General features: G+C 41.9%; 1 protein-coding gene across 1 annotated transcript; it reads right to left on the bottom strand.

The window, feature by feature from the left end:
* Nucleotides 1–800: 800 nt before the first annotated feature.
* DCAF12 (DDB1 and CUL4 associated factor 12) lies at nt 801–22,528 on the bottom strand (the record flags this gene model as incomplete). Its single annotated transcript, XM_082013638.1, has 9 exons — nt 801–1,303; nt 2,080–2,264; nt 6,207–6,369; nt 7,064–7,129; nt 8,241–8,434; nt 11,495–11,555; nt 12,227–12,433; nt 21,416–21,670; nt 22,457–22,528. The coding sequence occupies 9 exons, from the start codon at nt 22,526–22,528 to the stop codon at nt 1,145–1,147; spliced, it is 1,362 nt and encodes a 453-aa protein (XP_081869764.1). The 3' UTR covers nt 801–1,144.
* Nucleotides 22,529–22,887: the final 359 nt, after the last annotated feature.

Here is a 22,887-nt window from a genome sequence, read left to right on the forward strand (position 1 = left end):
ATTATCTTGCTACATGGAAAGCTTCTAGCTTGTGTTAAGTCTGAGATGCAGTCTTTAACGTTAGAGAAAAAAAACCACTTTATTTATTCCATTGGCTTATTAGAGAAGATGGCCAACCAGAACAGCTAAAACTTTAGGGTGAAGTTTCCACAAACTGGAAATCAGGGTAAAGTTTCCACAAACTGGGACAAAAAAGGTCCTGGATTTTAGGCAGTTTATGAAGAACCCATGAGCTACTGCAGCAACATGCTCAGGAAGCTTCGCTCAACTGGAAAATGGATAGATTTAATTCATTTTGAATGACAAGAACACTCATGTCCCTAGTCTCCATTTCCTCTCAGCACCTCTGCAGGCTCTCAATGTAATGTCACCCTGCAACAGCCATGCTTCAGAAAGCAAACTCCAGTTGTGCAAGCTAATACCTGGGACAGGCAGAGAAGGAAGAGAAGATCAATTTTTCCTCCTGGCACTGCTGAAAACTACATTTCAAATACAAACAAACTTTTGAGAACTCCTGTGCTTCTGCAGTTTGGGCTTGCTGGGCAATATCCCTGGGGTATCCATCCCTGGGCTCCAATGAGTACATCTTAGAATTACTGTATTCCTCTACGTATAAACAATGTCATTAGACTTGTACTTTTAAAAAATAAGATCAACCCAGGCCAGGGCCAGGCTCTGCAGATAAAGTAGTAGCTTATCTCTTATAAATATTTTTAATATTTTTTAATTACAAGTAGTCCTCACTCCAGGTAATGTAACTGACACAATGTACCTGCTCACACGCAGCCCCTAGACTTTCACAGAAAGCCCAGGAGCAACCACTCTATAAGAAAGGAATCCTACCTCACAGCAAAGTAGGGGAGGGGGCACGTGGCCAAGATAGCCTAAATGTGGGGGAAGAGTCATTTGGAGTAAATACAATAAAAAGGGGTTTCAAAAACCCTTCATATAAAGGATCAAGGAGGTTAAAGCAAAAAAATGGTTCAAAAAGATGTACAAAACTGTTGGAGACCAACAGAAAACTGCCAAAAAATAACTTGCATTTAAATCAGAAATCAATGGCATCACACAATTCTCTTGTTAAAAAAAAGGAAAAGAAAAGTGGAAATCTGTGTAAAGATCAGCATTTTATAAAGAGATGTCATTAGCTCCAGAGACCAGCGTAGTTCCCATGAAGTCCTGATGGAAGGGGGCCTCCTGCCACAAAGAGTTTTGTTCCAGACGAGTCGTAGCAGTGGGTGTAAACAGCATTTGGGAAGAAATTTATGTCAGAAAAATAATTCCTCCAGGTTTCATCATGATTCTGTTAAAGAAAAGTTTAGATTGTTATTGTTGCCAAACAAACCCAAAACCTTGTTTCACAAAAGCAGAAGGCAGCTTCCAGAGCCTAAAAAGGGATCTTTTCTGTGACTATTCCCTGAAGCTTCAGACAGGTCAACCTGAAGATACTAGAGTTCCCTGAAGCTTTTTCCGAGGACATTTGGGCCAAACATTGAAGGGGCAAGGTGAAGAGTAGGGAAGATAACAACTTTCATTCATTTTTAAAGTTACATCACAATGATACAAAAGATAATGGAGAGAAATTGGACAAAGCCATTAACTGCTTTATGATAATATATAGGAAATTGAACTCAAGTGCCTCCATGCATTACCTCAGGAAGACAGTTTCTAAAATTGCACACAATTAAATTCTATCTCTCTAACTTTTGAGTACCACACTAGAGTAGCACGCTTTTGAAGGAAGAGAATGTATTTTGTGTTTGAGGTTCTGAGAAGTGGAAGTTAGATGACATTTGAAAATACAGATAGAAAATCTAGTTCATTTATGAATTAGTGCATAAGGAAAGCAGTCAGTATGCCTTACACTCAAGCAACAAACCATTCAATACTTTTTCATAAAGCTTTTGTAGAAGGCAATTCTGCAGTACTTCTTGCTTTTCATTATTACAGTCATTGGTTACATGACCACTATTTTACGGGACACATTTCATACAACAGTTCCCATTGCTACACAAAGAACTGGTTTGAGTCCTATGGCACTCCTGTGTAAAAGGTCTCCTACAGCTCCAAGCTACTCACCAGCCAGCCTTTTCCAGTAGTCAACTTCAAAATTTCACTTCCTCCTAATTTCTGCTTCTGTCCATAGCAGGTACTTGGGGGCTTTTCATCCAGGAATCTCTGGGCTCTGATATCATAAAACAATAAGGAACCTTGCCCCGTTCCCACTGTGATGATATGCTCGTAGAAGCTCACTGAACGAATACCTGTCAAACAGAGAAGGGACATACAGCACAGTAAGGAAGATGGATGCATTGGCTCTGCAGTGCTGTTGCTAAGATTTTCTTTAAGAGGAACTACCTACTACTATTCTCCACAATACAGAAGCTTTCCCACTGCTATGGAGCAGTATAGATAAATCCCATCAATGCTACTGAAACAGCAGCTTCAATTACATACACCACTTCTCCTCTGGGGCCATCAGCTACACTGGTGGTATACAATAAGAAGCTTCATCCTCAGCAGGCCCCAGCTCTGCCAGATAGCCATTTAGGGTCAAGAGCAGCTTTGTTCTGTCTGCCACGAGTCTCTAAGTGAACACACCATGAGCGAGTACACGGCAGCATCAGAGGAACGAGCATCACGTTGGTTTCCTCCATGAGCTCACACCCTATCTAGCTATCTGCCAAGTTGTGACAAGTGACCATGTGAGGAAAATTACTGTCCCAGCAGCCACCAAGTGCATTTTGCTGATCAACAAACTAGCTGTAAGCAAGTATAACCATAATAATCACAGGTCACTTTGCTTCTAAGACAGATTGGGCTCTTCAATAATTCTGAAGCTATCCTTGCTCAAACATTCTCATGCAAGCACACCTTACTCTTTGTAGCTGGCACTTTCAGCACTTCACCCAGCAATGAAAACAGACTTAAGAATACTACAACCTAAGCAACACCATGTTATGTCAGCACATGGGAAACTACAACAAGTTTCAAGTCCAAACAAAACATTCTAGCACAATTCAGTTATGCTATTAGATTGAGTAATAGGAGCACATTTTGTTTTCACAAAATCTGAATCTGTAGCCTCAGCTACACAAGGATCCCTTTGAAACAGTCTTGGGAAGACTCTCTGTGTAGGAATTTGCAATTTGGACAATGTCCTGTCATCTCATCTCTATTTATTGTGCAAAAGATTTGTTCTGTGTAAGCACTATACGCTGAACAACTCTTCCACACAGATTAAACCCCGCCACAGCTATGCTTTTCCATCCTGCACAACATAACACCAGGTTATAAACTCCAGGGCTTTTTAAGCCCTCTTTAAAGTGCCACCAAATTACAACCTAAACAAGCATTCAAATAGGAGGAGAAAAGGAGTTATGCCAGCTACATCCACATGCCAACAGCTCTCTCTGCACCAAGTGGAACTGGACGTCACAGAATTTGTAACGTACCGGAATACACCCAGCAGGACATGTGACATCAGACATCTGAGAGGTGTGGATGCAGACAGGGAGTTTCCCCTTGCCCCTTCTACAGAGTTCTAACTAGAAACACATCCTCATCCTTCCGCCTCCACAGCGTGGTGTTACATCCACAGCCACCAGCATCTGTGACACGCACTTAAAACAGGCAAGGCCACATTGTTGTATTCCAGTTGTGAGGTGAAGTCTTAGCCACAGGCTTAATAGGTAGGAAATCACTGCACAAGTCTCACACCTGCTGAATTAGATTTATCAGATTCATTTAAGAATCTCCACTTTAATTCAGAGAACTACAAATGCAACTGAGCAAACTGGGGACATCCCTCCTCCTGCCCCTCTCATTACAAGGGCTTGGCTCTGGCAAATACATGCAGGAAGCTTTAAGCCCCCTGCAGTCAGCAAGAGCAGTCACTGGGGTAAGAGGAAAAAGGCATGAGAGGGGACTGCTTCTTAATTTTGCTCCAAAAGTGCTCTTCACAGGCAACCCAGCAGAACACTTAACAGAAACAAGTGATGGAGTATGAAAGCAGATGGCATATACTTTTCAATGCGATTTTTTAATAAAAAGCTATAAAACGTAGAACAACTGTGGATCCTTCTCCAATCAAAAATTAATTGAAGGCATCTATGATGTACCCACTACTAAGAGGACGTTTAGAACAGGTTTTCAAGAAAGCACTTCAAATTGGCTCCTAAGGGGCTGAAGTACCTTAGATTAATCATTCCCATCAAACTAAAATCACAACCTGTGCCTAGAACTGATCACCGTAAGCTCTTTAACATAGCCAGCACTCTGCCATCTCTGGACCCGGACCATTTGGGTCAGCAAATTGAGTCTCACTCCTGAGAGGCAAGGAGGCTCTACAAATCCCAGAAGGAAACAAAGACGCAGTAGCATATCCTACACAAGGAGTAGACCGTAGAGTAGAGTCCGTGCTGTGCAACTACATTAACATCGCTACCTTCAGGACATAAAGTGAAGGGCACACAACACTGCACTGCATGCCAGCCAAGCAGAAAGGAGTTGCTCTTGCAGATCAAGAAGTGGAGTCCAGGGCCTGCACTTCCCTGTACAGCTGCTAAGAAAAGCATCACTTAGAAGATGCACTAGAAAGCATTAGCTACCTTCTCATGTAGGGCAGACAGGGTGACATGGGGTAAACACCAGCACCAGTCCAGTTGTACTAAGCAACAACCATTCTCTGACCTGCTTTTGTATCCAGCACTGGTGATCTGAGGTTAATGTGGACTTACAATGTTCAGCAGGTGCATTTGGAAGAAGAACAGGCAGTCAGGTTAACACTTCAAAGCACTTAAAAGTCAACACAGATTTTAGTCCACAAATCAATGAACAGCCTACTTTCTAGAGGTGCTGCACCGCTTCAAGTCCCAATGAGATCAACAGAAAGTTGAAACACTCGATATCTTGGGAATTAATATTACTTAATGCCTCCACCACCATGCCAAAAAAAGAAAAGATCCACCTGCTATGCAGAACAGAAAACAGCACTGAACAAAAGCCTTCTCCAGACACAAACTGGAGATGCCCCAGAGATTCTACCTACACACAGATCATCCCCCTGGCAGGGATGATCACATACTCAAGGCAGAAGCTTTTAGCCACCAGCCACCTCTGGGCACCACACTCCAGTGTTTTGGTATTTCTCCCCTATGATACTGAAGGGTGACAGGGTCAGGATCTCCACAGAGCCCTCATCGACAGCGGGTCAGCACAAGGGCTGTTGCTGGTAAGACGTTCAGTTTGACAACATGAGCTGGTGAAGCACCTTTTCTCATATTATAGAAACCTCTTCCGTACTGAAAGAAGCAGACCCGGACATTTATCTAGGCAGCGCTGTTCAAACTTCAGTAACCACATAAGTAAAACTTTCCTAATCCTTGCCTACATGCATTTTCTTTTGATAACTTGCCCAATGAAGAGATGACGCCTAGAGCCAAGCTAAATAAGGACTGCAACTTATTAGCCTGGGATGAATATGGTTTAAAATGAGCATCACAGCACAGTGCCTTCTCATGCTTGAAAATAAAGGGTATAGGAAGAAGCTTATGGGACCAGACACCCTACAAGCCCTCATGCTTGGCTCTGGTGTAAGGTTCAATTTGACATATTGCATCCATATCAGAAAAGGAAAACTACACTCAAATCTCCAATTATTTTTTTAAAAGAGTGAGTTTTCATATATTTCAAACAAATAAATACACACTAAAAATTAAAGAGTCTCACTCAAACTGTAAAATTATAAAGCAAGCATTCACTCACAGCACAGACTCCCAATATGATAGCGTAGAGCAGGCAACATGCTTTTTTCCCTGTTCACCAGAGAAAAATGCAAGAATAGACAGTATTAATAGTAGCACAAAGACTAGATTTGCTTTGAGATCAAGTAAAACAGAGTAAGACACAGTAAAATTTAAGTAAAATGTACACTTTTAAAAGTCCAGTGATATTTGGATGGTGTGCAATTTAGTTGATCATGAAAGCACTAATGTTGTATATCATTAGATTTCAGAGTTGCTTTTAAGTTTGGTTTGTTGGTTGCTCAAAGAATACTGTCATTAAAAAAACCCTATATATACTGTTAATGATTTAGTCTATCACATGAAAAATCCTTCCTATTTATTAAAAGCTTATCTTACTGCTGTCTGAATTGCTACTTCTGCAAGCAAACCATTTGAAGCACCCTTTGACAAGTTTCTTACCACTGCCTCGTTCTTTGGAACAGACGGATTTAACATTGTGAGAAGGCTGCCTGGGATCCAGAAAGGAGACATGTGCCTGTGATCCTACTGCATACACTGACCACTCCTGACCATAAGCCAAACACACGTTCTCCCTGCAGTATGGCAACTTTGTGGAAAGTAACTGGAAACAGAAAAAATAAAAATCAACCCGTTATGAGAAAAGAGTTAATAGAGAAATCCTGTAAGCTATGTTCAAGGCAGTTGTAGTGAAAAAAACCAAAATGCAGCTAAAAAATAAGTTCACCACAAAAACAGAACTCTAAGGGAAAAGCAACAACCTGATGCAGAGAAAAAAACCTGAAGGAGATAGGATCCCTTATCTGAACGAAACTGAGATTTATAAAGTCTGAAGCCAAGTATTATGCAAAGAACAATGAACATTTTGGCAAATGGTTTTAAATCTAAGCTGCTGTTATTTCTTCAGCAGATGTACATAGACATCCCAGCTGAAAAAGTTTACCGCCTACACTGGCATAGATACATCTAGGTTTGATCTGCAATTAAACCTACTTAAGTGCCACTTCCTTTATGAATGCTGCTTATCAAATACCCATCATACTCTACTGAACTGTTCACTTCAGCTCACCCAGAACCGGAAGAAAGTTAAGAGCACTTCCCACCCTCCAAAATAAGGGGAGTGGGGAGTTTTTATCCTCAAGTTCTAATTTTTAGGACATTTTATTTTACATAAAGCTTTTAAGTGTTTTACAAACACTGCTGCTCTTTCTTCAAGCATTTAAAGGAGATGAAGGACAGCGATAGCCTTTAACTGCTAGGCAATTTTTAAAATTTAACACAAACAAACAGAAAAGCACCTTTGATAGTGTGTGCTCTGCTTTCCAAAGATGAAAATACCCATCTAGGGACACAGCTCCCAGTTCCTATTAAAAAAAGACAGCAAGAGAGTTAGTTTCTGAATTATAGATGTTCTTACAAACTCTCACACTCTACTAGGCAGGCTGCATACTCCAGATTGAACTCATCCAGAATCCTGTACTTGCTTATCAAGATAGGTTTCCATTTTATGCTGATCTTGATAGAACACAATACAACACAAATGTCCCAGGTATAATAAGAATTAATAAAACAGTAAATATCAAAAAATAATTCTCAAAAGTATAAATTTTGTTAGATAACAAAATAATGAATTATTAGACAGTACAAGCTAGAGTTGACAGTTCTCTTCAGCAGCTCCCACACTGATTCTGACCCTGCATCAAACATTTCTTTCCAGGCACTACCCTTCTGAAAAAGATACATGAAGTTTCCCTCACAGAGGGCTAATTAACAGCTATAGTGAAAAACAAAGCCCGCAGGAGGACCGTGCTTTTGACAGCACACCCACCTTCACTTCAGACGTTCTCTGTCCTTTGAAGGGCAGAGAGAAAAGGAGGCAGAAAGAAAAGTGGAGGATGAATTGCTACTCCCATCTGCCACAGTACAGTTCACCTCTAGCAATAACAAGAGATCAGCATGGGGGAGGTTAACATTTACTGTTTGTCAAACGCCAACAAAATAACACCAAAGCAAGCATTGGTGCTTGCCCGTGTGTCAGTCACCTCACTTGCTGAGCAATCCAGTGACGATTCACCCATCAAAACAGGAACTGCTTGAATGTTAGCTGGTCTTCACAAAAGGGGAAGGAAAGCAGCAAGAGCACTCAAGAGTGGGATTCAAGGTGCAAGAGATCTTTTGGTGCTTTATCTGCTTCTTGTAAACATCCCTTGTCTCACCCACTTTAGAGTGCAGGTCTAAAAATCAAACCCACAAGTAAATTGTTCCTTCTGAAAACACATTTTTTATTTTTCTACTGGACTTCTCCATTCACTTGGGGCAGAAGCAGACATAGCAGATAAAGACAACCATCTCATATGAGAAGGATGCAAAAGGATCAGGGAAAAAATATTAGGTTGCTTCCCCAGTATTCTTGATTTAGATTACTTTTTTTTCCTAATACATATGAACAGTTCTAGGACTTCTCATCTTACTGACCTTGTTCTTATTGTTGAAAGCCAATGCTCGGACTTTGCAGTTGTCAGGATTGGTGTTCTCCTTGGGGATATCCTTCAGGGCCCTGTGTGTTATGTGGGCATAGACAGGAACCTGAGAGAGGTTACGCCTGGAATCACTTTTGGACAATACATCGTCTGTGACTTCCCAGAGACCCATTGAACCATCCCGGGAACCTGAATAAACAGTCCATAAATAAATAGTCCATTTCACATATAACTCCTCTTTTTAAAAAAGGAATAAACAATAGGGTCTGAAAGAAAGGAAGGATACTATTAAATTAATCTAACTGAACACACTGTTGGTGCCTATATATTTATTAACAAAAACATGATTTTACTGATCTCTAAAATTCGTAACATTGTGAATTCGTTGTCAACTGGTTTGTCTACATGGTTTCCAAGCAGCTAGATCACCTCATCTGTTTTCAAACTAATTAGGATGCATCAAAAACTACAATCCTGTACAACAATCACTGTTAGAAATTCACACGTAGAATAAACTCAGAGGCGACTGAATAGCCTATGCATTCAGCCTGGCTTACCGAGGCTGAGATTGACAGTCCATTAAAGTCAATATAAAAACCTTCAAGCAAACTCAGTTGAGGTTATGCCAACTTGGGTTCATTTGATTTCTGCCACTAAGCTTATGGTATGTACACACATTTGTGAACTGAACAGAAACAACTATTTCAAACCACAATTTGTCCCAATTTGTATCAAGTCTATCATTTAAATTATTTTTCTTAAACCCATGCAACCTTTTGTTTATAGAATGTAACAGGAACTGAGGCTGAATAAGCAAGAACTCATTTTATTTTTCTACTGAATTTGAAGATATTAATCCAAAATATGAATCAATAAGAGTGACAATACTGGATGAAGCAAGCTGAAAGTCTTTGGTTCGTAGATCAACACAGGCTTAATCCAAGGGCCTATACCCATCCCTCCTGGTCTTACTTACTTCTGTCTTAACTCAGCTCTTCTTGAAGGTATGGAAGAAATGAAGCTGTGAGGGTATTGTTTAGTCTCTGTGAGTAGTTAACAAGGCCCAACCTTGAGGGAAGGAACAAGACAACCACAAAGGGAATGCAGCGACTGAACTTTGAGTGAACGATCCTATTTAACATCTAATTAACATCTAACTGGCATAACAGAAACCCACCATGGGGTAGGGTAAGTCCCCCATCCACAGAAGCCCCTTCCTCCCTGAGCATGTGCAGCAAAAAAAGAAGGATGCTGTGGCTTTAAGTGGAGATGAGGCTTGCAAGAACTAATGGGAACAACAGTGACTGAGCTAACTTGCACAAATACTGGTAACTGTTGCTCGAAATGTATAAATGTTTTCCATGTGTTAACCAAGGTGTGCTGGCTTTGTGGACCTACCACGTAGCAACCAGCTCTGTGCAGATTTGAAACTAAAGCAAGTATCTCAACTCTCTGCATACTAGGTATTTGGAACAACAGTTTGGGCAATCCGGGCGGCACAGCCATACAGCCTTGCGCAGATCATCTTGCGGACTCTGACAGTGGAGAATCTGACCGGACAGGACTCCAGCGCGCACTGACCTATTGATAGGGGACTCCTCTGAATTTCCTCCCAGATCCAGGCAATGAGCAACTCACTCTCTGCACAGCAGGTGAGAGAACCCGTATTTGGGACAACGCTCTGACAGATTTTACATATACCTCAATTTCTTCCCTACACAATGTGAAAAAACACATCCCTCCTTCTCTCATAGGCAATTCATGAGAAACATTTCATAATTTGAAGATGCCAGAAAAAACTAAGTATCTGTATCAGACTATTAAATTTATAGGCTTTAGCACATCACAGGGAATAAGCTGCAAAGACAGTTATGCAAAACATCTTGTTGCAATACAATACGGGTAGTTCAGCACAGCAGAGATGGCTTTGCCCCCTTACAGATACATTCAGTCATTTGCCACTATCACAGCCAAATACAAAAGGAGCTTCCCAATGGCACTTCCATAGCAGCAGGCAGCACATGACACCACACCCTGCCACTCAATTTACATGCTGATGGTTTTTAATGGCCCCTAATCTTGTTTGTTATGGAGACTGAATACTCCGCAGTAGAATTTCTAAACATCTTGATATACTTTAGGAGGAAGCTGTCCCTTGTAATAGCCCTAGCAGGGAAAAAAGTCAGCCTGTGGTGTTCAACTGGTTAGACCTGAAGCCAAGAGGTGTTCCATCACTCTGATCATTTTTTTGATCAGCTGGTCAGCTTTTCATCTACCAGTACCCCCAAGTCCTTCTCAGCAGGGCTGCTCTCAATCCCTTCATCCCTCAGACCGGACTGATAACAGGAGTTGCCTTGACCCAGGGGCAGGACCTTGCCCTTGTTGAACCTCATGAGGTTCACAGAGGCCCATTCTTTGATCTTGCCCAGGTGGATGGCACCCTGCCCCTCAGACGTGTCAACTGCATCACTCAGCTTGGTGATATTTGAGTTGGAGGTCTGCAAGGATCAATTTTTATATTAAATTCAAAATCTAATTCCAGGATTGGTGCTTTTTTTTTTTTTTTTAAATCTTACTGAACTAACAATTTGAGTATTTGATTTTTAGGTGAGACTGATTTTCTGTCACCTGCAATTTGACATCTCCTTGTACAGAATACTACACCCTGTCAGCACAGAAAGATAGTAAGCTACTACATTAATGCAACAGCTTATTAGTATTGCTACCTTTACCTCAGTAATACTTCATGAAGTTGTACTCATTATCCAACTAGTTAGTAAAAGTCAGTTACTGACCTTTTGTATTACAGCCTTCTGTATGAAATGCCATAGTATATGTGCATATACACACAAATACATACATACACACACAACTGTACCGATAGCTTGACAAAACAGTTTTCACAGGATTTCAGGAAACAAATATTGCTCTGCTGTATTCCAACACCCCTCTTGAAATTATCCTTCTTGTGTGGAATCCTTCCCTGCAACTCACCGTGTTTAGAGATCCTCTCATGGCAACACCTACTGGAAGGGCAGTAATATTCTGTCTAATACTAGAAGAATCAAATCTACACCAGGGCCATAAAAATAAAACAAAGTGAAGCAGTGTACTAAGATCAAGAAGGTTTTACATAGCCAAGACGTTTCAAATGTGCTGATAAAGGACCTTGCCTATAAACAATCTATAAAGTGCTATACATGACTATAAAATTCGAGGCGGACACACACACAAAAAAATTGACTTTACCAGAAACAGCCATGGTATCACTGATCCATGCAATTGAAAATATCCAGTCCTTATGTCCATCCTAAAAGAAAAAAAACAAAGACAGAATTTTCTGTGACATTACAGAATCACAGAATCATATAGTGGTTTGGGGTGGAAGGGACCTTTAAAGGTCATCTAGTCCCATCCCCCTGCAGTAAGCAGGGACATCTTCAACTAGATCAAGTTGCTCAGAGCCCCATCCAGCTATATATATTAATATATATACATATTAATCCTCAAAGCCAAGTTCTGCCTCTGGAATAACACATACATGAGCTCCACTGGAGAAGGGGAAAATCTGAACAACTCTTATCATCTTTTAAATTTCTCAAAAGAGCTTTTGCACTAAAACTAGTTTCAGTGGTCCACCACAGTGGTGGTGAACCAGTGGTTCACCACAACTAGACTTTAACATTTAGGATTCTGATACATTTTCAGCACTTAAAAGTAATCTGAAGTAGACCTGAATGCGAGTGAGGAAAAAGAAATCTGATCTCAGAACCCTGAGAATCGTCTCATATGTTTGTGTATTCACTCATATTTAAGATATCTTGTCAAAAAAAGACAACTTAACCAGGAATGTTTTTAAGCTTTCAGAAATTAACTTGCTACTACAAGACTCCCAAATCCTAATTTTGCTCTGAACCCAGGCAATACAATGTAGTAATTCTTGGAAGTAACAATAAACCTTCCCCAAATACTCCTACTTACATCTCCCACACAGACAGGATCGAGTGTAGGCAGACGATAAATTGCAAGACTGTTGGGGTTGTCTCCACCTGTGGCCAGAAGGGTCCTCGAGGAGTTGAGCTCAATGGCATGAATACCACATCCCTGCTGGTTCACCATGCCGGGTTCACGATCTTTCAGAATAGGAATCTTGGTAATTTGACCAGTCTGGACATCCACTACAAATAACTGGGGAAAAAACAAAGAGATTGAAGTCATCATCGAATAAATAAGAAAAACCAGATGGTCAAATATCCTCCCTATTTTGAATTGACATTCCTTTTAAGTTGGAATCCACAGATGCCACAAGTATGGCTGAACGGCATACATGCATTCTTAAAACAAGTAAACTAACTTAATTACAGTGGGTTTTATTTCAATCATCCCATTTGGTTTTCACAACAATAGAAGACAGAAATTTTTCAATTTTAACAAAACCCTTGAATTTAAAAACTCTTTTCCTTGTTCAATACCATGACAAAACAATACTGTGTTCCAGTTTCCCTGTACAACATTGAGAAGGAGACCCACCTCAAAACAGCCAGTAAGCCACAGGGGCCTTAGCACAAGTCTCCTGCCTCCCAGATAAGATACTTACTGTGAAGTTTTTGCTTTAGCAAACTGACACTTTATAAATTTATATAATTGGAGTTTATTTTCTGGTGACACAAGAATAGTAATTAAATCTAGTACTGCCAGTGCAAACATCTACAAAAGATATCTAGCTACATACTACATCCTGCAAAAAGACTAGAAGTTGGAGCTCTGTCACTGTCTCCTTGGCAGAAAACCCAATTACAAGTGAGAGCCTTACAACTCTTCAAACAGACATCATTATACCCAGAGTTATGTCAGTTCAAATATATATGACCACAGGGTTACAATCCAAACCAGAAAGAAGGTTTAATTGTCTGCTGAAGTGCACTTTCATTTGGGAGGCTCTTGTGCTGGATCATTTCACAGATGCTTTTCAGGGTGCAGCTGCACTAACATTCAGATAGGTGTAACAGAGGGGACAAAGCCCTGTGAAGGAACATGAGTGAGAAGCAAGGAAATGGGAGGATCTGAAGCTGACTTGGTACTACGGAAAGTGATGTAGAATCACAGCCCAAGATTAGAATTAAATTCCACACACCCACCTTCCCATCCCCCTGCTTAAGTTTCTTCCTTCTATAACCAAAGAGCTTTGTCTCAAAGCATCTGGAAGTGAACTGAAGATGGAGAAGACAATAACAAAAATAGAAAACTCAAGGCAATTTAAAAAAGACACACCTCAAGGAAACTGTTCTGAAATCCTTTGTCAGACATTTCTAGAGGGACAGAAATCTAGGGAGTTATACATAGAAGTTGGTTTTGGTGAACTGTCAAAGACTGTAGTTCTGTTCTTTAATAAGTGTAAAAAGAAAAACACCCAAAATTTAGCAGCATATCTATTACTCAATGTAATGAACTAGCAGAACATTAATGTCAAGTCAGAACCTGATAAAGTATGGTATGTTAAACTCATTCTGCAGAGAAAGCTGAAATCCCTATTTGTGTGTTGTGTCTAGAATTTTGCATAATCTTCAGCCTGCAACTGATCTTTCTCTGCAGGGAGCAGTCTTGCACAAACAGATGACTGTTCCTACAGGGACTGAATTTTCATGTTGTGTTCTTTATTTCACATGCAGGTGTGGAGTCAGGCAACAGCTGAAGTGCAGCTGAGTAGGAGGGAAGCACTCCTCACTTCTCCCAAGCCTTACAATGCAGTTCCCTGCCCCAGACAGCCAGTAAAAACATGATGCACAGAGCAGCCCCTCTGCCCTAACCAGTTCCCTGAAAATTAGCACCTGCATTGTAGGATCAGGACCAGTAATCCCCTCTCCTCTTATCCATCCTCGTCTTTCCCCTATGAGTGCATATCCTCTTTTCCTCCTCAGTATTTCCTTCCAGCAGAAAGGCCCAATTCCCTCCCCTACCCTCCAACTACTGAAAAAACCCCACAAAATCAAGAGTTAAGTATCCAAGATTACGGCTTGCAAGTGTCATCTGCAAGTCCTAAAGCTGGCACCAGAAGTGCTGATTAGGAAAATACATCCACAGCTCAGGATGTCCACGGACTGAGAAAAATCATGCTTCAGCTGTAAAAGATTCACACTTTGAAGATCATCTCAACATGTATGAAGACTGAAATTAAAAACCATTTCACATTCTCCAGTCTGACAGCACTGTCATACGTCCGTGTTTGATATGAGGTTAATAAAGACTTACTCTAATGCAAAGTTCCTTTAGCTAAACTCTAAACTAATTGGGCTGAAAAGGTAAAGAACTTGGAAGCACATAATTCTGAAGCATCAGATTCTCACGCTTCTGCCCTGAATCATCCACCTCAACATCATTTTGCTGTAACAAGTTTCCAAATTAAGATATTCTGAGAAGCAGCAACATGACATATTTCTTGCAGTGCTTTCACTTGCTTGTACCCCACTATAATCCATTGTCAGCTCTTGAATTGCTTTGTCGTTGCCTCACTTTTCCCCTCCAGTTCCACAGTATTACTGTGACCAGAACAGCAACTGCTCTTAGGGCAAGAAACTTCACACAGTTCAGGGACTGGCTTTGTAGTTTCATCAGTGAAGTTTTAAGCAGTAACTTCTTTCCTTGCTTGGTAAGGAACTTGGCACACTGTGTGTGGTTTAAAAACGACCACCACCATCCTAGAATAAAATCATCAAGCACTATCTGCGTATGTTAGGACTCTTGCATCACCTGGGGCAGGACACAAGGCCAGAAGCTCACACTTGCAAGCTGCACCATTGATTGCCAAGAAATCTTCCCTATACATCCAGCAAACAGAAGCCAGGAGAAGACAAACAGTTGTTAGACACTTCTAAAGCCAAAAATGGAGAAATGTTAACAAACAAGATAGGCACCCAGATAAGAATACAGAAAGTTTTAATACCTTTTTAAGAGTTCTAAAGACACTACAGTAAACAAAGTACAAAATACCTGACTGCTTTTAAACAAGTGCAGACAAAACCGCAGCATACAATGATACCAATCCGAAGGAAAAACAAAAGTTGGCCTACTTCTTCCAAGCAAACTGGTACTTTTGCTACTCTTGAAATAAGTACATCTGCAAATAACTCCAAAGCACCCTGGACTCCAAGAGTCTTGACAAAGTCCTGATAGCTGAACTATACATTAATTTTTTTCATCTCAAGCAGGAATAAGAACTTCTTTTCCAGCTAGTCATCATACAGAAACTAAAAACCAGCCACAACATTTTTTCCTGGATGCAGTAAACTCCCACCAACCTCCAAACAGTGAACTGTGCATATTTGTCCCTTGATTTTAAGCTTTGCACATAATTTGGTTCTTCCTGCTAGTAAAACGTATGCATGTCAGCCATTAGCGTGCCAAATAACTTGTCATCCAGGATTTACCAAACCAGTATTGCTTTGGCCATCTGCCAGAAGTCCAAGGACCACATGCCATCTGTAAGGAATGGAGTAGACTCGGCTATCATGTTCTCTGCAGGACAACCTTGTTCTAACAAGGAAACAGGCTGGATAACATGACAGAGACACATTAATCTTCCTTTTTTTTTTTTTTTTTAAGCAATTCAGAGGTACAGCTTGTAACAATGCTCTCACTCAAGGATCAAGGCAGACAGGCATGGCTAGGTACTATAGTTGTCACAGCCATCTGTGAATCTTTATGATCTGGCCCTACTTTTCACACCCTATCAGATTACTAGCTGTATGCTTATTTTTCCTTGGTTTGCAGAAGTAGTGAGAAGTCATTTTGGCAAATGGCTCCCATACAGTTACTATGTGGCTGTCCCCTTTTCAAACTGCTTACAATCAAGTTAATCAAGAAACTGCCCCACTTCATTAACTACGGAGCTTCATTAATCAACTTCCCAAAAGTAAAGACTGTGGAAGGGAATTGAGTATCTGAGAACCAGAGTGAACCACAATATCCATCCTTCTCATATATACAATACTGAGAGCGGGACAGCTTGCCAGGTTCTTCTGTCTGACCTGCCTTTCAGAGACAACAAACAGTTTAGGGGGAAAAAAACACCCCAGCCAAGCAAAGTTACCAATTCATTAAATATAAGTGCCCTTCCCATGCATCTTTAACTGAAAGTATTGACTTTATACAGCAAGAGTAAAAAGCAGGCCTATGAAATGCCATTTCAAGGCAGCACACAGACTCTCTCATGTCCTCTGCTGCAGGGGCAGCAGCAGAGGACAGCAGATGAACAAGCAGGCCTATCTTTTAGTTGATCATACAAATCAGTTGGAACAAAAACAAACGGTGCCACCACGAGCTTCAGCAGGTTTTATTACAGAAGCAGGACATACGTAGATTTATGAGGCACAAAGAACATGCACAAAAGACTGCTTATTCTTCACCCAAGAACTGCTTCACATACTACTCTCAGAAAACATAGGCACAGTCCTGTCATTCATACTAATATTTGAAAGAAACCAAAGATAAACACATCGCCTAGCTAAAAATAGGAGTCACTAAGAGAGAATCAATGGTGAAGAAGTTTCACATTTGGCTTAAGCCAATCTTTGAGAATCCACGTGCTTCTCCCTCACCCACCCAAACAGTCTCACTGCTTCTGTGACAGAACTAGTGCTCAGGTAGCTGCAAGGTCAGCTGGATCACATCTCTGCCTTTGGTGAAAGCTAACCCTACAAGAAAACCTGTCTGAACACAAAGCAGCCAGCTGATCCAGCTGACTCACCAGCCACATGAACATCAGTGCCAGTAAGAACAAGCAAGTGGGATCATCCCATTCTGCAACAGCGGAACTCCAGCCCAGTTTAAGCCAGTCCCAAAAATTTCACCCACAGCCAAGCTGGAAAATGACATCATTGTTCTCCTTCAAACTTGTTTTTGCTAACAAAACAACAAAAGCAAGACAATGCTTACAGTGTCATTACACCAGTACCATTGCTGGTCACACTGAGTAACACTGTTTGTTTTTTTCCACAGTTCTTAGTCGTGTCTTTTATTCAGATTGTAAATATCTTTCTTTTCCATGTTCATAAAACACTTGGCATAAGGTTCTTCCATTCTATGGCAATACAGATTTACTAATACATGCCAAGCCCCAAAGAAACATGGACTCTTTAAAGACTAAGCTATCAAACTGGTATATCTCCTTTCCAGTGGAGATCTGAACATGCACTTATCATAGCACAAAACCTACTCGCAGGTTGTGCGGTACAGGCAACGCAAGTGGATAATGGCCGCACATGTCCTCCTTTAAAGGGTCCAAAGAGAAACAATCCGGGATATGAAGAACCATCTGAGAAGTGAGCAGCCGTAAAAGCAGCCACCAAGTTGACTGACTCTGAATTCGTATTTCCAGAGACAAGACCACACAGTCAGGCATTCCACCTTGCTATGAAACTCTGACGCACTACTAGCTAATGGGCACACACTTTGATGTCATTGATTTTGCTGCCAAAATCACATTTTTTATTTGTGTCTTGTCCTCCATGTTTAATTTCAGGAGGCTAGAACAGTTAACACATGTCGACAGATGGCAAAGGATGGAAAAGTGAGAGACTTAGCCTGCTAAAGGGCATCTCTACCACCCACACCATACCTGGCACGGAAACAAACAGACGCTGCAGACAGACATGGGTATCACATGCAGTTGGCAGAAAACCAAATAATCTTGAGAAAAGAAACAAACACCTGGCTATTTACTTACAAGCCACTGAAAAAAAGGTGAACGGAAGTGTCCGTTACAAGCATCAGACATTTATTTACACTGACTTTCCCCGACTGTTCAGTGGAATCTAAGTGGAATTATAAACTGCAGGAGCATGACTTCTCATTCCCTCTCTGGGATCAGAATGAGCAGTCTTCATGATTTTTCATTACATGTGCAAAGCCAGAAGGTATATTAACTTGCAAAGCAGTAGAAATCATTTTCCCCACAGAGAGACCATATTCATGGGTGGAGGAGTAACTGTGCATTGTATTCTCACCACTACAACCCCAGGACTACAAGACTAGGTTACAATTGTATGAGATGCACAGAACAGACGTTGGGTCTGCTGAACAAGTTAAAAGCCTCTAAGAAGAAACAAGAGCTGGTGATTTACAGCAGGGCGACCAAGGCAACATATGAATCCACCAAAGAATGAAAAAGTATCAGCTAGCATTCAGAAACCAACACATTCATGTCTTGGAAACGCCACCTGAGAAAACAGAAGAGAGCATTTGGTAAGGAAGTTTTTAAGCACAAATACATCTACCAGGCCTGCCTGGGCAAAAAAAAAGGCAAACAAAAATATTAAATTCCAGGCAATTACGTTCTCAAGCAACAGGAAACTAATAAGCTTCTTATATTTAGGGAATGATCTAAGGCTCTTGTATGTTTTCATCCTCAGCATCACAATTAGCAGAAGAATTATGTCCTGAACACATACACAGAACTCAGGGAACGAAAGAAGGTACAAAATTATTATTGGAACTTATTTTTAGAAGCTTCTTCATAGTTTCTTGAAACAGTAAAAAAAAAAATCCATAAAAAGAAAACTTCAGCAACCTTGTGTTCAGTGTTTTTCTTTGCCATAAGCTTGCCTCCTACATTAAGTTTCAAAGTTTCTCTAGGAAGCTTTAACAGAAGACATTGACTGCAGACAGTATCTTCTTCTGAGACTTCTTGGTATCAGCCTTCGGTAATTAAGATGCTGTGGTGACACACCCTAAATGTCTGCACCTCCCAGAGTTTGCCTGCTCATTCATTTGAATTTGAAAAACATTAAGCAGCGCATTGCATACAGGATCAAGGACTCTTGCAAACATGAATCCTGTCTAAGAAAAGCCCAAGTGACTCTGTTTGGATTTTTATAGACACCTGAATGCTTGTATAGGTTCCATAATTCTAAATCTATCAGAAAAAGCATGCACCTTTAAGAAACACAAATATTTGATTTACAGCTGACCAACTGTGACCGTCAAGATCCACTGGAGAATAATAAAGTTATTTCATATACACAGTCATATCAAGGGGTATTTTAAAGGATAAAAAGCTACCCCAAATAATTAAACAAGTTATAATCCTCATTAAAAATGAGGAATTCACAGTGAGTTCCATATTCTTTTCAGTCTTTATAGGGACTAGTACTGTCAGGTGACTAAAAGCAAACCTACTCCTCTATGACAGGAGTGTATTTATGTTTTGTTATTAAAAATAGTGAGTCCTTCTGGCACAGCATAGCCAAGGGCAATTTATAAATTAAACGCTAAAAGCTCTCAGTGCCACACTCAATCTTTGGTTAAAATAACTGCTGTGGTTTTTGTTTTTCTGTTGCATTAACTTTTAATTACGTGCAATTCCCATGCAGCAAATGCCATTAAAGTCAACAAAGTTGTTTTAGATTTACTCCCAACTTAAATGCCACAACTTCAGCATATGCAAATCTTCTTTATTAGGTAGCTTACTCAGGAGATGAGAGAGAAAACCTTATAATTAAAGTGTAGAGTTTAACACTGTATTTGTTCAAATGTAAACACAAAGCAACCAAGCTAAAGCTATTACGGTATTCATATTTCATATACAATTTTTCACAATGCTGAAGTAACTTCTTTTATAATCGTATTTTGCTTAATAAAAGATGACGTCCATCTGTAACGTTAAGTCTAGCTGTGGAAGCACACACTTCGTTGCAATGTATGCAGTGGGAACAATACGGTTATGGAAACAGTATCATTGAATCCCTCTTCAGTTCTGTGATTGTTTGTTCCCAAAAAATTTTCTGCAAGGTTGCATTAATAATGGACTTGCCCATTTATCTTCACTGCAGAAGCGCTGGAACTACACAAGTTACAAAACACAGCAAAATCAGTGCAGCTCTATAAAACATGCAGTGATCTTGCTAGAGTAAGCAAGATTTTTGGGAGCTTGTGTTTCAGCAGGAGTTTGTCTCCTGTAAGGCGTTCCACGAACAGTGCTGGCTGCTGACCAGCCGAGGCGATGAGCACATGTGGAGAAAGAAGGCAGACAGAATCTATTTCAGGCTTATTCTTGTTAAAAGACTGTTTTGTTATACAGCTAGGCCCTGCTTCTTAAGAGCTACTGCATGAAAGCCTCGCGCTCTGTAACTATGAATAATAACTGAACATCTGAAATGAAAAAAAAACCCAACACTGTCCCTTGCAAGTCAAACCACTGAGCGTGGCTTCTGTGCAAAAAAATCTTGAGGCAAAGAGGCAATCACACCAACTGATATACTTTGAGGTTTAAGACCTGCTTGATCTACACATGCCTTATAATGCTTGACTCATTTCTGTGGCACTAACCAACTTCCAAAGAACAAATTTGGGATTTTGCACTAATTCAATCAGAACTTCATGCTTGAAATTGCAACCTCAACCAATGAAGTTGCGCTACTAACTCCGGCAGAGAGAACATTACCTAAGAAGTATGATCTACATTTATTAATCACATAGGACATAATGAGTCTGAGGAGGTCTCCATTTTTGCTGAAGGATATAATGGTACATAAACAAGAGAAGTTATATTAACAATTGAAAACACATTCAGAGTGAAAAATCACAAAGTGAACAAGCAAAGGATAATGCTGAAGAACTGAAATTCATTTTTTACATTTGGAACATTTCTTGCTATTCTGACAAATATCTAGAGTTCAACCACAGTTTTTAGTTTTGTAGCAACTTTTCAAAACCATCAGCACAGAACCATACACAAAACCAAACCACGTAAGACTGAGCATATGTAAGAAAGAGTCTTCCTAGGGACTTCTGGCAGGCATGTTAGCTGCCATTTAGAAAAGCTAGTGTTGTTCATTAACTTTCCATTTGCAGGAGAAGAAGAAAGATCCAGTCCTCACTGTTGCTCTCCATCCCACAAACAGATGTAAATTGCTCTGTGTGATTAGACAGATGCTGCATCGAGGTACAGGCCTCGCATTCAGCTTCGCAACCATCTGCACAGTGACATATTTTCAGATGACAACGGGTCATCATCAAGCATTACCTTCATTCAAAATTAATTGTGTGCGATTTTGACTCTGCTCCTAATTACTTCCTAATATTTTCCTTGGCAGCCTACATACTTTGATTATGGTAAGCATCATTTGGGAGTGGAACAATTAACAGAGGGACGAAAAAAAAAGAGGTGGCACTCACGGTGTTGCATTTTGTCCCACACACCACTTGTCGGTGATTCAGCCACTGGGAGGCAAACACTTTATTGAGGGTTCCAAGGCGAAATTCTCTCTCCTTCAGGAGGCTGGGGAGCTGCTGGGCTGCGTATCCGTGCAACAAGCGGTGATAGCTGGAGTCATTCTGCATCCTGACCTCTCTACCTTTCAGGTAGTACACCAGAGACCTTTTCACCGGGGGGAGTCTTTTCCTTTTGTGACCCGAGTGATCCCACCCATACTGTGGACAGTAAACATGGAAATTAGACAAAGCGCCTAGAAGAAACTTAAGACTCGACCCTTCTAAATTCAAAGACATTCCCCGGAAAATACTGAAGCCTTCCAAACTACCCTGTGGATGCAGATTAACTCGGAAATGCTGACATGACCTTCAGCAATGTAAAATTAAACATAAATACTTGCTAAAAAAGTAACACTGCGGTGATACTAGGACCAGCCCACACCGGTTCGGCACCGCCGAGCCCCCACATGTTCACAGACACAAAAGGAAGTCGAGCGGCGATATAAGTTGGGAAGGGCAGCCCGGCAGACCGCCGCCGTGAGCTCAGCGAGTTCGGGGTGACACCGCGGGGGCCGCCCGATACCCACCGGCCTCCCCCGACCCGGCCCGGGGTGCCCCCGCAGCATCGCTCAGCCCCGGGGGCGCGGGGAGCCGGCGGTTATCGGGCCGAACGGCTGTCCTCAACGGGGGCAGCGCCGGGCGGGGCGGCAGGAATCCGAGCGAACCCCCGGGACAGGGAGCGGGGACGCGGACGGGCAGCTGCCTGCTGTATCGCACAGACTTCCATCGCCACCGGGGCTGGGACTACCCCTCCTCACCGCCACTACTCCCGCCTCCCCCCGCCCAGGACACCCTCTCTCGGCAACGGGACCCCCCCTCGCCGAAGCCGTGCACTTAGACACGGCAACTCCCGGTCAGGGTCACCCCCCGCACCGGGAACAAGAGCTGCGCACGACCCCCACACACCCCCCGGCCATATACCCGTTCACCACTCCCCCGGCCTACCTGCTCCCCCTGGAGCCCCCCGGCGGCGGCCGCCGCCGCTTTCCGCTTCCTGCTAACTGTTTTCCGGGCCATAGTAGAAGGAGGAGGAGGAGGAGGAGGAAGAGGAGGAGAGGCTGAGAGCCCGGCCCGGGCCCCACATGGAGCAAGAGGGGGAAGCGGCCGCCGGGGGACGGGGCATGTAATTGCGGGGAGCCGGGCCCAGTCACTCCGCCGCAGGCCCCGCCGACTGCGCTTCACGACATTTTCTCCGGGATGGCTTGTGTTGGTTTTTTTTTTTTTACGACAGTCGCGTCGCACCTTTGCGGCGGCTCCCCCACCCCACCCGCCAGGCTTGTTTCCTAGCAACCGGAGGAGGCAGGGCGCAAGAGCTAGACCGCCCCCTTTGCGGTTGCCAAGGCAGCGGGGCCGGGCCCCCTGGGGCGGAGCGGGCC

This window comes from Phaethon aethereus (genome assembly GCF_964289735.1).
Source record: "Phaethon aethereus genome assembly, chromosome: Z".
NCBI classification, from domain to species: Eukaryota; Metazoa; Chordata; class Aves; order Phaethontiformes; family Phaethontidae; genus Phaethon; species Phaethon aethereus.